The following is a 15,766-nucleotide window of genomic DNA, read 5'->3' on the forward strand; positions in this document are numbered from 1 at the left end:
TGATGGTCGAAGTAGAGAAGATATAAAATGTAGACTGGCAATGGCAAGAAAAGTGTTTCTGAAGAAGAGCAGTTTGCTAACATCGAGTATAGATTTAAGTGTCAGGAAGTCATTTCTGAAAGTATTTGTATGGAGTGTAGCCATGTATGGAAGTGAAACATGGACGATAAATAGTTTAGACAAGAAGAGAATAGAAGCTTTTGAAATGTGGTGCTACAGAAGAATGCTGAAGATAAGGTGGGTAGATCATGTAACTAATGAGGAGGTATTGAATAGGATTGGGGAGAAGAGAAGTTTGTGGCACAACTTGACTAGAAGAACTAGAAGAAGGGATCGGTTGGTAGGACATGTTTTGAGGCATCAAGGGATCACCAATTTAGTATTGGAGGACAGCGTGGGGGGGTAAAAATCGTAGAGGGAGACCAAGAGATGAATACACTAAACAGATTCAGAAGGATGTAGGTTGCAGTAGGTACTGGGAGATGAAGAAGCTTACACAGGATAGAGTAGCGTGGAGAGCTGCATCAAACCAGTCTCAGGACTGAAGACCACAACAACAACACACCTTGAGGTTTTTCTGTATCCACCACTGGATATATTGCAGGGAGAGTTCCCATCTGTGGAATTCAGAAAAGCTGATGTTGGGGGGAAGGATCCAGATGGCACAGGCTGTGAAGCAGTCATTGAAATGAAAAACTTTGTGTTGGGTGGCATGCTCAGCATTGGGGTGGTCCAGCTGTTTCTTGGCCATAATTTGTCGATGACCATTCATGTGGACAGACAGCTTGTTGGTAGTCATGCCCACATAGAATGCAGCACAGTGATTGCAGCTTAGCTTGTAGATCACATTACTGGTTTCATAGGTAGCCGCACCTTTGATGGGATAGGTGATGCTTGTGACCAGACTGGAGTAGGTGGTGGTGAGAGGATATATGAGACATCTTGCATCTAGATCTACTACAGAGATATGAGCCATGGAGCAAGGGGTTGAGAGCAGGGGTTGTCTAGGGATGGAAAGGATACTGTGTAGGTTCAGTGGGTAGTAGAATACGACTGTCAGAGTGGTGGGAAAGAGAGAGGTTAGAACATTCCTCATTTCAGGGCATGATGACAGGTAGTCGAAAGCATGGCAGTCAATGTGAATCAGTTGCTCCAGTCCTGGGGCTGCTGTGGCCCGAGGGAAATGCTTCTCTTTGGCTAGACAGTGGGACTTTGGGAAGTGGTGGGTGACAGGAGAGATAACACACAGGAGATCTGCTTTTGTTCAAGGTTGGGAGGGTAATTATGGCCTGTGAAGGCCTCAGTGAGGCCCTTGGTGTTTTTTGAGAGGGTCTGCTCATTACAGATGTGACAGCCACGGGTGGCTAGGCTGTAGGGAAGGGACTTCTTGGAATGGAACAGGTGGCAGCTATCAAAGTGGAGGTATTGCTGGTGGTTAGTAGGTTTGATATGGACAGAGGTACTGATGTAACCATCTTTGAGGTGGAGGTCAGCATCAAGGAAGGTGGCTTGTTCCATTGAATAGGACCAGTTGAAGTGAATGAGGGAGAAGGTGTTGAGATTCTGGAGGAATGTGAATAGGGTGCCCTCATCCTCAATCCAGATCATGATGATGTCATCAATGAATCCGAATCAGGTGAGTGGTTTGGGATTCTGAATATTTAGGAAGGATTCCTCTATATGGTCCAACAACAAGTTGGCATAGGATGGTGCCATGTGAGTGTCTATACCCATACCCAGGATTTGTTTCTAGGTAATGTCTTCAAAGGAGAAGTAATTGTTGGTTGGATATAGTTGGTCATTGGAATTGGAAATGAGGTTGTACATTTGGAATCCATAAGGCATTGGGAATGATAGTGTTCAATAGTGATAATTCCATGGTCATTAGGGATGTTTGTGTAAAGTGACAGACAGGGCACCATGTCGTAAAGGAACAGCAACTGTGGAGAGAGCTGGTGGAGCAAAAGACTGGTATCTTTTATATAACAGATAATGGGCTGAAGGTGTTGGTCTGGATTATAAGGTTGGAACAAGTTTTTAGGTGGTGGATTGCGGTTCTTTCCACAGATGTAAGATTAGTTTGCATGTTGAGGGATTTGAGGAACAATGGTAAGACAAAGTTTGAGGTTAAGAAATTCTGCAAAGTTAGCTGAGGGTGATTTGGGGGCAGTGAGGAGTGAACTGAGTCAGGTATGGTTTAACACTGGTCTTTGGTTGAGTCTGATTGGTAGTATTAGTAGCAAAAATGTGTTTCCACTGGAGGGAGTGAGAGAAGGAGAGAAGGTCTTCAACAAGTCCTGCATGATTTAATTTGGGAGTGGGGCAAAGGGTGAGGCCTTTGGAAAGGACTGATACTTTTGTGGGGCTAAGGCTTTTGGAGGAAATATTCATGATTGTTTTTCAGGTTTGTTTAGGTTCTGGATTGTGTATGGTGATGGGAGGGAGTTTTTGAGGGTGAGGTAAATGTAGTAGTTCCGTGAGGCAAGGTTTGTCAGCTATGAGGGGACATGGGGGAGGTTTGGAGGTTGTTGTGGAGGCGGTGGATAGTGGTAGTCCAAGGTGGGAGTAGTAAGTGAACAGGTTGGAGAGTTTTTTGAGGTGGCATTGCACATGTTGCTCTAGTTCCTGCAGGGTAAGAGTTTCATTGTGTGTCTTTGGTTCCAGGAAATTGGGATTGCATAGCAGGAGATGGAGAGGATGTATTGCAAGGAGGTTTGGGTCTGATTTATATGGTTTTGCAGGACTGTGATGGTGAGGGCTAAAGACTGGCAGAATTGGATAAGATGGAGGTCACTGTGTCAGGAAGGGTGGCAGCCAGACATGGGTAATTTGATGGTGAGGCAACAAGGGTGGGGGGAGATTCCATGAGCCAAGCAACAATGCAGGAACGGTATGTGGGATTGGGTTCTGGCTAAGGATAAGAAAACTTTTCTGTATTCACACAGATGGAAGGAGCAAGGAACCATGATGGAGGATAAAAACAAGTACAAATAATGTAGAAATACATTTAAAAAATCGCAAAAATACATCCAAACATGTGGGAAAAATCATGAAAAGGATGAAATAGATGGAGTAGGAGAAACAAGATGAAATCTTGAACTAATGCATTATTGGAACATTGCTACTGTAATATTAGTTGTTATAATAATTCTCTTAATTAACATTTGTTTGAACATACAGCCAAACGCATGTAACAACAATATTTGAAGCCATATTTATTAATCTAATATGCACACAACCATTCACAAATTATCATTATAACTTTAACCACTTTTGTAATTGATTTGGTTCTAAATGAAGATGTAATGGAAGTGTCATTTATTTTTCCTTCCCAGATACAAATAGTCTTGCTATTTGCTCTTTATACAGTACCATACACTGTTTAATTGCTATGCATTGTTAAAACACCACACTACCACCAGTGTTACCTGATGCCAACCTCTGACAGGAGCCTGGCAAAATCTGACTGTGAGAGGCCGACTTTCTTGCTCTCCCATATGTTGACGTGATCGGACATCCTCCAAATGGTACTACTGCATTGTTGGAACATTGCCACTGTAATATCAGTTGTTAGTAATGATTCTCTTCACCTCCTTGAATTGATACCTTCATATTCAGCAAGGATGCTGATTAAGACACCTCTGAGTGCCTTAAACTGTTAATCATTACCACCTGAATCACTGAAGCCAAATACTAGCATGGTATAGAAGGACACATAAATGCATCTTGTGCTCTGTTTCTAATGATTACAGCATTAAAACTTTTTTTTTATTTTCTTAGGTATGTAAGCAACTCTTTGTATTGGCTGCACTGAACACCGAAGATCTGAAATATTTAGATGCACTAAGAGATGCTTTAGGCATAATGCAGCATCATGATGCGATCACAGGCACTGAGAAGCAACACGTTGCTGATGATTATGCACTCATTTTACATAAAGCTATTACAGGATGTGAAAAAATAATAAACAATGCTCTCAGGTAAGCTACCTTATACTTCATATAATTTTTCTCATCTCATATAGAAATTTGTTGTTATTTTTTAGCAGTACTGACTAGAAAGTGTTAGCAAACAGTTATTATTTGTGATTTAGTGATAGACAGCAAGTTAAATTTGAGATGGTTTTAAGATTCATTTGTTGATGGTTGAGGGTAAATCTAACTCAATTGCTTGAATGGAAATACAATTGATACATGTAAAAGATGTAATACAGAAAGAATCAGTCTAATTCAGGGTAAAGTAATGTCATATGAACTGCCTTTCTCTGCCTGTTGTTTGTCAGTAGAAAATTGAATCATTATGCTAAATAATAAACAGGTTACTCTGTGACTGGTACTAAGAGTAGTATAAACTCAACACTTATCTATTTTCCATCAGTACCACCACAGTAAACTAATTACTTAATTCTGGAAATAATGTCTTATTGCATACTGATTATCAGGAGGTTGGAATAAAGTTTCCTTCCTCATCACCAAATTCCTTCTTCTCATCTGTTTTCCAGCTTTCACTTTCTGCTGTCAAAGAAGCTGTGTTAAATTCTGAAAGCAACAGCTGATACAACTATCTTTTCTCATTATTGATTTATTCACATGTTTGTCATTTCTGGTAACTTCAGAAACATATTATAACTGTGTAGTGTCTGTACTGTTGAAGGGTGGGGGAGTAGTGTAGAGTTGTCATTCGGACTTCCTCACACCAGGTGCCTTCTGCACTAGTGGACAAGCAGAAACAAATTCAGCAGTGCTCATGTCGCAGCTAGGCTCAATTGGTGATCCTGTACAGTGGTGTTGCAGGCCTGTGTCAACCCCAAGATTGTAGTAGCATCCCAGTTTGATTCTCTGACCCATCAGTACACAGTGCAGTACTCCTTTGTGAGTCATGCCAGTGTATGATGCTGGATCATGCTGGTGGTTGCGCCACTGGATGGAGATTGAGTGATTATGTTTCTCAGGACCGCATGACAATAGCCTGCTCTACAATGGTTGCCAAATTCAATGGTGTCTCACAGTCACCCTGTCATAATGCTGTGGTGGCATGTCCAATTTCAGTAACACCGATGGTTGCCGATCGTGTGATCACACTGAAATACTGGTGGTGGATGCAAGAAAGTCACACTTGCCACACTTCAACCTTTTACATTGTCCTTATCTCTCTTCTTACACTGGGCACATTACCCCTTATTTAAACTTCATACAGTTCTGTAATGGCACTGAATATAACTTCCTACTAAAGTTTTTTTCCTGGCAGACTAGTACCTTCTTGTACGTGTGACCTATCTTTGCAGTTTTGTGTTTGGTTTTTGTGTGTTCACATAACAATTTTGGCTTGTGATAAATAATTGTGGTTTTAGTCAAACAATAGAAACTCCAGGTAGGAATATCAACTATGTAGGAAAAGACAGATTGCTGCTCACCGTAAAGAAGACACATAAAGTTGCAGACAGGCACAATTAAAAGACACTTACATAAAGCTTTTGGCCACACCCTTTGTCAGTAAAATAGACACACACACTGTTCACACACACAAGCAAGCACACATCACACACACACAACCATCAACTGCAGCATCTCAGGCTGAAATACAGCTATCATGTGGGATACAAGCAGCAATCTGGAGGGGGCGGGGAAGGGGAAGAGATAGTAGTGTACAGGTGGGGAGAGAGACGAACCCTGTCTTTTGGATTGTGCAGGGACTAGAATGCCAACAAGTGCCGCATCAGGAGGTTATGAGCAGGGAGGTGGTGAGAAATGAGCAGAAAGACGGGTGGATGCATTGGCAGAGGGCTGCAAATAAACAGTGTGGAAGATGAGAATGAGGAGAAGATGATAGGACAGAGGAGGTGGAAACTGTTGGGTGGAGGGTGTGGGAACAGTATGCTAATGTCGGTTCAGGCTGGGATAAATTACGGGAGCAGAGAATGTGTCATAAGGGTAACTACCATCTGAGCAGTTCAGAAAGATGGTGGTGGAGGAAAGGATCCAGATGGCTCCAGTAGTGATGCAGTCATTAAAAGCAAGTGTGTTGTGTTCAGCTGCATGTTGTGCCACAGGGTGATGTACTTTGCCCTTGACCACAGTTTGGTGGTGGCCATTCATCCTGCTGGACTGCTGGTTGGTAGTCACACCAATATAAAAAGCTGTGCAATGATTGCAGCAGAGCTAGTGAAAGATATGGCTGCTTTCACAATAGTGTGGAGCCTGATAGGGTAGGGTTAACCTGTGACAGGACCAGAATAGGACGTGCTGAGTGTGTGGATCGGGCAGGTTTTTCACATGGGTCTTCCATAGGGATATGATCCTTGTGGCAAGGGTTTGGGATTGGGAGTGGCATAGGGATGGCCTAGGGTGTTGTGGAGGTAGGGAAGTATCTCACATGTGATGTCCCTCATTTCAGGGCACGATGATAGCTAATCAAAGCTCTGGCAAAGGATGTGGTTCAGTTGTTCTAGTCTGGAGTGGATCTGGGTGACGAAGGGGAAAATCTTATGTGGCTGGTTGCTGGGGGTGGTGGGAGGATTGAGATTATGAGGGGAAATGGCACAGGAAATCTGCTTCCTCTGGGGGATAGTGTCTGTCTGTGAAGACCTTGGTGAGACCCTCAGCGTACTGAGCAAGGGAAGTTTTGTCACTGCAGATATGCCATCCTCAAGTAGCCGGGCCGTATGGGAGGGATTTATTGGTGTGAAAGGGATGACAGCTGTCAAAATGCAGGTAATGTTGGTGGTTTGTGGGGTTAATGTGTACAGAGGTGCAGATGGAGCCATCAGAAATTTTTGGAAATTTGTGATTTGTGGTAAATTCCTGTAGGACCAAATTGCTGAGGTCATCGGTCCCTAGGCTTACACACTACTTAATCTAACTTAAACTAACTTACGCTAAGGACAACACACACACCCATGCCCAAGGGAGTTCTCTAACCTCCAATGGGTAGAGCCACACGAACCACGACAAGGTGCCCTGGACCGCGCGGCTATCCCATGCAGTGAACCATCAGAGAGAAGGAGGTCAACATCTAGGAAGATGGCAAGCTGGATTGAGGAGGACCACGTGAAGTGGTTGGGAGAGGAGGTGTTGAAGTTGTGAAGGAATGAATAAGATGAGGTGTCTTGGCCCTGAGCCCACATCATGAAGATATCATCAATAAACCTGAACCTGATTAGGGGTTTGGTGTTTTGAGAGGCTAGAAACGTCTCCTCTAGATGGCCCATAAAAATGTTGGCCTAGAAGGGCGCCATAAGGGAGCCCAAGGCTGTACCGTGGATTTGTTTATAGACCTTCCCTTGAAGTGAGAAATAGTTGTGGGTTAGACTAAAGTCGGTAAGATGTATGAAAATAAGGAAGCTGGTTTGGAGTCTGAAGGACATTGGGAAAGGTAGTGTTCAATAGTGGTAAGACCATGGGCATGAGGAATGTTGGTGTATAGGGAGTTGTTGTCAACAGTGGCCAGTAGGGATCCTGGAGGTAAATAGGTGGGGATGATGGAGAGTTGGTGAAGGAAGGGGTTGGTGTCTTTGTTGTGGGAGGCTAGATTATGGGCAATTGATTTGGGGGTGTTGGTCAGTGAGAGCCGAGATTCTTTCAATGGGGGCACAACAACCAGCTGCAATGGAACATCCAGGATTGTTGGATTTGTGGATTTTGGGGAGCATGTTCAGGATGGGTGTTCAGGGTGTCCTGGGGGTGAGGAGGTAAATGACTCTGCGGAGATGTTCTGGGAAGGGCCTAAGACTTCAAGCTCCTCTTCCTTTTTGCTCATTTCTCCCCACCTCCCTATGCCACAACCTTCTGATGCTGTGCCTGTTGGCATTCTAGTCCCTAAACACTCCATCAGTGTATGAGGTGAGCCTGCTTGTGTGTGTGAATGTTGTGTGTCTCTCTTTTACTGATGAAGGCTGTGGCTGAAAGCTTTATGTAAGTGTCTTTTAATTGTGCTTGTCTGCAACTTGATGTGTCTCCTTTATGGTAAGTAGCAATCTGTCTTTTCCTGTAATGTAAATGTAAATTAGTATATCTGAAATTATTGTAATGTGTCATATGTAGGTGATACTATCGCTACATGTTTGTGCTAGGAATTCTGTATTTAAAAGTAAGCTTATGATATTTGAAATTATGATACATCATGCAAACTTGTAATTATAAATTTATTTTGTTGGTGAAAACTGCCACTCAGATCTAGAAAAATTAAGGAAACCAATGTATAGTGCCAAAATTGGGAATTAAACAGGTATAGTGGCAAAAAAGGCAACAATAATTCTAGTTATCTTTGAACTTTAATACTGATAAGTCAATTAAAAATAATAAATTTTTGAAAATATAATGTAATTGGATAGGTTAAAAGTCTATTCAGCAAGCAGTGGCAGGAGAACACACACATGTAAAGGTTAAGGAAATCTGCAAGCTTTCAGAGCTAGTGGCTCCTTATTCTGGTAGAAGGATTGAAGGTGAAGGTAAAGGGTGAAGGAAAATGACTGGTGAAGCTTAGAAAATGTTGAGAGTTCAGAAAAGCTGCCCAGAACCCTGCATTATTGGAGACTTACCAGACTGAATGAGAAGGAAAACCTGATTGTTGGGGATGGCACTGGATGAGATTTGAAAAAATGAGTACTTAGAGGTGCAAGACAGCATAATAACTACTAAGCAACACAGAGATTACTTGCATAACACCATCCAAGAGTTAATAAGAGCAGAAAGCTAATAGCATTGTAAGTGGTATAGGTGGGGATGGGGCAAAAATAGACAAGCCAGATAATAAAAGGTACAGAAAACTAAAAGGGAGTGAAGAAAGGAATAGTTAACCCACCCAGTTAGCTGTGCAGTCTAATGCACTGCTTTGCACCTGGTGGATTAGTGTCGAGGTCCGATGTGCCAGTCCGTCTGTGGATGGTTTTTAAGCCGGTTTTCCATCTGTCTTGGTGAATGCAGGTTAGTTCCCCTTATTTTGCCTCAGTTACACTATGTCGGTGGTTGCTGTGCAAACACTATCTCCATGTATGCATACACCATAATTACTCTACCACGCTGGGGTTACACTTGTCTGGTGTGAGACATTCCCGAGGGGGGGGACCACTGGGGGCTGGTGTGAGGCGGAGGTGGGATGAGTGGACTGCTGTAGCCTGTTGTGGGGTTGTGAACCACTAAGGGCTACAGCAGGAACAAAACCCCTCCGACATTTCAGGTCCGTTGTTCCGTACAATGCAATACAAGAAATAGTTCAATTCAATTCAATTCAATTTATTAGCATCCTTGTAGTACATCATCGAAATGACATAGGACTTGTCAATAAACATTACAGTTTAAAATACATATACATGAAAATTTGTAATTGAATTTACTTGTCACTTAGACATTACAATTTTAATAGAACTTTTAGAACATTAACATAAAAATATACAAGTAGGATAACAACGTACAAAAAAAAAAAGCTAGGGATTCTCACATCAAAGATTATTTACATTCTTACATTAACACCGTTTCACAATTTCATAGAAACGGCAAGTATTTAAATGTGAGCAATTACACATATTTATCATGCCAGGGAAATATTAACTGCGCTTTTATTGTCAACGATTCATAAACTCTTCAATACTGTAAAAGCTATTGCTCAATAACATGTTTTTTAATTCTCTTTTAAATATGTACAGTTTTGGTATTATTTTTAGTTCTTTGGGGAGAGCACTGTAGAGGATTTTGGGTTGGTATAGTACACTTTTGTGATACATAGCTGTTTTATGAATTTCTCTGTGGAAATCATTCCTATTCCTTGTTTCGTAGTTGTGAAATTCTCTGTTTAATGTAGAAAATTCCTCGTGTTCTTTTAAGAAACATATGCTTTCATATATGTATAAAGATGGTAGTGTCATGATTTTTAATTCTTTGAAAGCTTGCCTACAAGAGTCTCTATATCCTATACCTTTTATTATTCTGACTGCCTTCTTTTGTAGTCTAAATGAGTGTTTTGTTAGACTGGTGTTCCCCCAAAACTGTACGCCGTATCTTAATAAACTGTGCATGAATGAGAAATAAACACATAACACTGTTTTAATATTACATGAGCTTTTAAGCATTCTAAGCATATAACATGTTTGACTTAATTTTTTGTTCAATGATATTACATGCTTTTCCCATCTTAAGTGTTCATCAAACCATACTCCCAAGAATTTAGTGTATGATGCTTGTTCAATCTTACACTTACCCAGTTCTACTGTAAGGTTAGTTTTTATTTTATTTGTAATATGTCTGAAGTTGATCCACGTTGTTTTTTTGGCATTCACAATGAGTCTGTTTTCATTAAACCATCTGTCTGCTTCGTCTGTTGCTAATGTGACATTTTCCTGTAAGTCAGCTTCACTATTTGCTTTAACAAACAAACTTGTATCATCAGCGAACAGTACTGCCTCTGCTTCAGATAGTTGACTTGGTAGGTCATTGATAAATATTAAAAACAGTAATGGCCCTAATACAGATCCCTGGGGTACTCCATACAAAACTCTCTCGAATCTTGATGAATATGTCCTATCTGCCTGGCTTATCTCCACCTTCTGATACCTGTCTGACAGATATGATTCAAACCATTTGTGGGCAACTCCACGTATCCCATAGGCATATAACTTCCTAAGCAGTAACTTATGGTCGATGACATCAAAGGCCTTTGATAAGTCTAAAAACAATCCACAATTTAATTCTTTTCTGTTTATGGAATTTAGAACAAGTTGCAAAAAATTGAAGACAGCTGTTTCAGTTGATTTATTTTTACGGAAACCATTTTGCGCATTAACCAATATTCTATTCTTAATAAGAAATTTGTATAGTCTCTGATACATTATCCTTTCTATTATTTTTGAGAAACCTGACAACATTGATAAAGGCCTAAAGTTACTAACATCATATTTATCACCATTCTTGTAAAGTGGCTTTATAGTAGACATTTTAAGTTTTGATGGAAACACCCCTGTCTTAAAAGATTCATTTATAATTTCAGTGAGATGCGAGGCTATGTTTCTTGCACTTTGCTTAATGACTTTGTCAGGAATCTCATCACACCCACATGACATTTTATTTTTTAACTTATTTATAGCATTTAGTACCTCTGAATCAGTTACTGGATAAAGGAACATTGTCATGTCATTCATGGGGATTTTTACCTTGCTATTGGAATTGCATTTACTTTTAATTAAATTTATGGCTATATTTGTGAAATGTTCATTAAATATGTTGGCAATCTGAAGTGGGTCCTTAACAGTTTTACCCCCACTTTTAATGACAAAGCTGGTATCTTTTCTTTTGTGTCTACCTATATTTTTATTTATTACCTCCCAAGTTGACTTCATTTTGTTGTTACCTTTCTCAATATAGGTATCATTATCAAGCTTCTTAGCTGCAATTATTACTTTCTTGTACAGGCTTCTATAACATTTCACATGTGCTTTCAGTACTACATTCTTCCTGGCTGATTTATTTAACTTTCTGAGAGTGTCTGATGATTTTCTAATCCCCTGTGTAACCCATGTTTTGGTTTTATGTTTATTTTTGACTCTTTTTATAGGAAAGGCAACATCGAAGCAGTGTTTGTAGCTTTCAAGGAATGAGTCAAACATAGTGTTGACATCACCACTTGATTCAGTCCCCCAGTTGTTATTTTCCAGAATGTAATTAAAAATTCTTATGCTGTCATCATTTATAAATCTCCTTTCCCTGTAATTATTATTGATAACAGGGTCCTTGTAAGATGTGATATTTAAACTCAATTTGATACCCTTGTGATCCGAGAAACCAGTGTCAATTACTTCAGTGTTATATTCACACTTGTCCTTGTTTATAAATACTTGATCTATTATAGTTTCAGACATATTTCCACATCTGGTAACTTCATTTACAGTTGCCATCATATTATGACACAAAAACAAATTGCACAGTTCCTGCTGTCTACTACAATCATTCTTAAAGTTAACATTAAAATCACCAAGAACAATTACATTATGTTTAAGTTCATTCAGCAGTCCCTCAAGGTTTTCCATAAAAATGGCAAAGTTGCCCAGTGGTGATCGGTACAAACACACAATAGTAATTTTTAATTTGGTTAGTTCACATATACTGTATTCAAAATCTTTTTCTATGCATTTTAGTTTACATTTAATTTCTCTTGATTCTACCCCTGTCCTAACATAAATACCTGTCCCACCCCCTTTATGGTTGATTCTACAAAATTTGCTAATCATTTCAAAATTTGGAATAATTATGCTAGACGCTTGCATTTCTTTTACCCAGTGTTCACTTATGCATAGTATGTTAATGTCTTTTAGATAGTCAGTTAATAGAACTTCTATTTCAGCTAATTTACTTTCTAGTCCTTGCACATTTTGGTATACAACTGTTAAAGTTTCATGTAGTGGATTTGCTGCACTATTTACCTTTGTACTTTCTTGTTGCTGACACTGTAAAGATTCTGCCTTTTCTTCTTCTTCAAATTGCGAAGATCCCATAAAAAATAGTCACTACGCACAGCAGCTCTTCTTATCCTGAGGCTCTTCCTTTGAGATGTCTGCAGAGCAGCTGATGAGTTTCTGGATCTAATTGAATGGTTCTTGGCTGTTGGTGTGGTTGCAGTCCTAGTTACAAGTGAGCATGAAGCATTAAGTGTGTTGAATGTGCTGACAGCTTCGTCCTTGGAGATTTCAGGTGCACATGAGTTTACACCAGGTTTGTAGGCTTTCTCATCTGAAGAAATTGTTTCCTCTTCAATTCTGCTAGATGTTCCTGACATTTCTGCTGGTACCCCATATTCTACCACTCCTTCAGATACTGGTACTGGTATGTTAGGTATCTCTCTCATCTTAGACGTTTCCTTGCAAATTTCCATTTGCTCAGTTACTGCTATGGTGAGGATACCAGGCAGTTTGTGTTGATCATTGAAATTATTTATTGTTTTCATAATTTGAGCACAGACATACAGTTGTCCGGCCCTATTTAGGAGATCTCCACTGTTTATGAAATGTTGTTTTCTGAAATCTAGCTGGACAAATGTTGAATTTGGGTAGCACTTTGTTATTTTGTGAAGCAGTCTGTTAGTTTTTTTTATTTCTTCGTAAACACGAGATTTCTTAAAAAAATCGTATGGAATGCTGGTTACCATCACATGTACATTTTTGAGCTTTTCGAGCGTCTCTCTTAGCGCTCGTCTTGCTGATAATACATCATTGCAGCGGACGTCTACTCCGCCCCCTAGGATTAGAACACAATCATTTTTCTTTATGTTGATACTCAGATTTTCGCAGTTGTTGACGATCTCTTTCAGTGGAGCATCAGGTTTTATTACGCTATTAACACTGCATCCTGAGTTGTATAGGGTTTCTGCCAGTCTTTTTCCGAGACTGTCGGCAAGTATATGTACTCTAAAAGCATTATTTGTTGTGCTCAAGTATTCCGAAGTTTTGCAGTCATTTATACGATCTTCTTTCTTTTCACAGTCTCTATGTATTATATTATTAACAGATTTTAACGTTTTGAGCACATTATGGGCTGAGTTGTTAAGTTTTCGCTCGAAGTTTCTGTTAACAGTTGCTTGTATGTTAGGTGTAACGAACTTTTCGGAGGCTTGTTTACTTTCAGTTCTCACGATACTTACTGCTTCCACTCTCTCTCCGCAAGATTTTATTTCGTCACATTTTTCCAGAGCATTGTATCTGTTTAGTACAGCGATCTTTTTAGTTGCTTTTAGTTCGTATTTTTTAAAATTTACACTCGTTTTTGGCAGAATACATGTGCTGTTATTTTCGGAGTTTGCGTTAAGTGATGATACTCCATTCAATTCACATTCACGAAGCTTTGCTTTTAAGACTTTTATTGTTTTTGTAGCACTTTGCAATTCGTACAACACACTTTGTAACACATTAATTTCACGTCCGGTAGCGTAAGCGACTAACATGGCGTTAAATCCGTTACAACTTCCCTGATCACATTCACATGAAAACACAGTATTTGCATTAATGAATCTCACACACGCAGAATGTATCCATACTTGTGATTCTAAGCAAAGTCTGAAACCATTTTGCACATTTGAATTACAGATTACACACGTGATTACTTTAGAATTACTGTTTTCTTGAGAGAAACTATTACACAATGCTGTTACTGACGCCATCTTTACTGAGAAGAAAAGCTGAGACTGCAGAAATTAAGGAAAATCATTACCACTGCCTACACCAGCCCTGTAACTGGCAAAAGATATACTATCAAAGGGAAAGCCACTTGTGAATTGACACATATTGTGTATCAGGTGTTATGTAAACAATGTTTGTGACTCACAGGTAGCTCCTGTATAGGTTTGCAGGTTTGTGCTACCCCCAGGAATAATTTTGTTAAAATGCGTCAACTTTTTGAGTTTTCTATACAAATGAAGAAGTAGCTCCCCATTTATCTCTTTTCAAATGCCTGGGGTCTGAGCACTGAATGCAGCTGAGTGGCATGAAAACGTGCTGATGGCGACTTGGGTTGCACTGCACTTGCAAACACAGACCTGAGTATCTGGGAGTATATTGGGTGAGGGGGCAATGGTTTGCAATATTGTTCTTGTGTATGGCCATTTTGTATATAAACATCCATGCACCTGGGAGTGGAGGGGGAAGCAGGCAGACATGCGGACGGAGCAACACCACTTCGCCAGTCCACATGGATGACTGGATGTGCACACATGAGCTACAAAATCACATCAAGATACCAGTACCTCCTACCATGGAGTGACTGATGGAGCTGTTTGTGGCCTCAGTTTGTGACACTATGGTGACTGTGTTAAGCACAGTTATGTAACAACACCAGCAGCTCTGCTCTATTTTTTGTTGGTTTTCCTGATAGTAGATTCAGAGCAGTTAAACTTCCTAATAAGCTTTGACACTATCTCCATTTTTAGTAGTATCCCCTTACAGGAATGTTTGAAAGTTATTGACACCAGTTTACCCAGGAGATCACCAGTCTTTTGAGGCATTTTCTGACTTCCAGATATTTTACCTTCGGTGGAGTGTACTATGTGCAGATAGAGTAGGTTGTGAAGGGGGACCCAATGTCACCACTTGTGATCAACTTATTGGCCCCTAAAATCCACCTATTTCTTCCGCTATGTTGTGGCACCTTCATAGTATGGCCACATGGAAGATATGAGCTGGCTGGATTCATCACACATCTCAACTCTGGTTATCCAAACACAATTCAATGATGATTGAAGTGGATGGTAAACTACTCTTTCCGGCCTTCTTGCTGAACAAGTCAGTTGGAACAAGTACCGAAAGAGGACTCTTGTGAGCTTGTACCTTGATGCTCAAAATTTTGATCATGCATTGCAGAGAACCAGTGTACTAAACTCCGTAGTAGACAGGACAAACATTCTCTGACATGTGAAATTTTAATGATGAGCTAAAACACTTGAAGGTGGCCTTCAAGGAAAATGGCTACTCAGAGGGGCAGATTCAACAGACACTATGTACTGCACCTACAGCAGTGGAAGAAAAGAAACTGAAAATTGCTTCTGCAATTGCACCATACACTGTGGCCTTATTGGGGACAAAACACATTAAGGATGACCACCTGCTGACGCATGAGAGCAGGGTGTATTGTTTCCACTGCCAGTGCAGCAAATAATACAGCAGACAGTTGGTATGCTATATACATGACTGTTTCTGAGGACAGCAATGGTATATTCATTTAATTCAGGCCAACAAGACTGCAGTCAAAGAACACCATCTGCCATGTAAATGTACCTGTGTCCTTGCCCCAGCATA

At 40.2% G+C, this 15,766-nt stretch overlaps 1 protein-coding gene across 1 annotated transcript in view; it reads left to right on the forward strand.

Moving 5' to 3' along the window:
• LOC126092842 (lysosomal alpha-mannosidase-like) overlaps window positions 1–15,766 on the forward strand; it is a 324,038-nt gene that overhangs the window by 187,737 nt on the left and 120,535 nt on the right. Inside the window, exon 10 of the mRNA XM_049908575.1 lies at window positions 3,781–3,980. Coding sequence (XP_049764532.1) covers window positions 3,781–3,980 — 200 coding nt within the window. The remainder of the gene's footprint in view (window positions 1–3,780; window positions 3,981–15,766) is intronic.

Source organism: Schistocerca cancellata, chromosome 1, assembly GCF_023864275.1.
Source record: "Schistocerca cancellata isolate TAMUIC-IGC-003103 chromosome 1, iqSchCanc2.1, whole genome shotgun sequence".
In the NCBI taxonomy this organism is placed as follows: domain Eukaryota; kingdom Metazoa; phylum Arthropoda; class Insecta; order Orthoptera; family Acrididae; genus Schistocerca; species Schistocerca cancellata.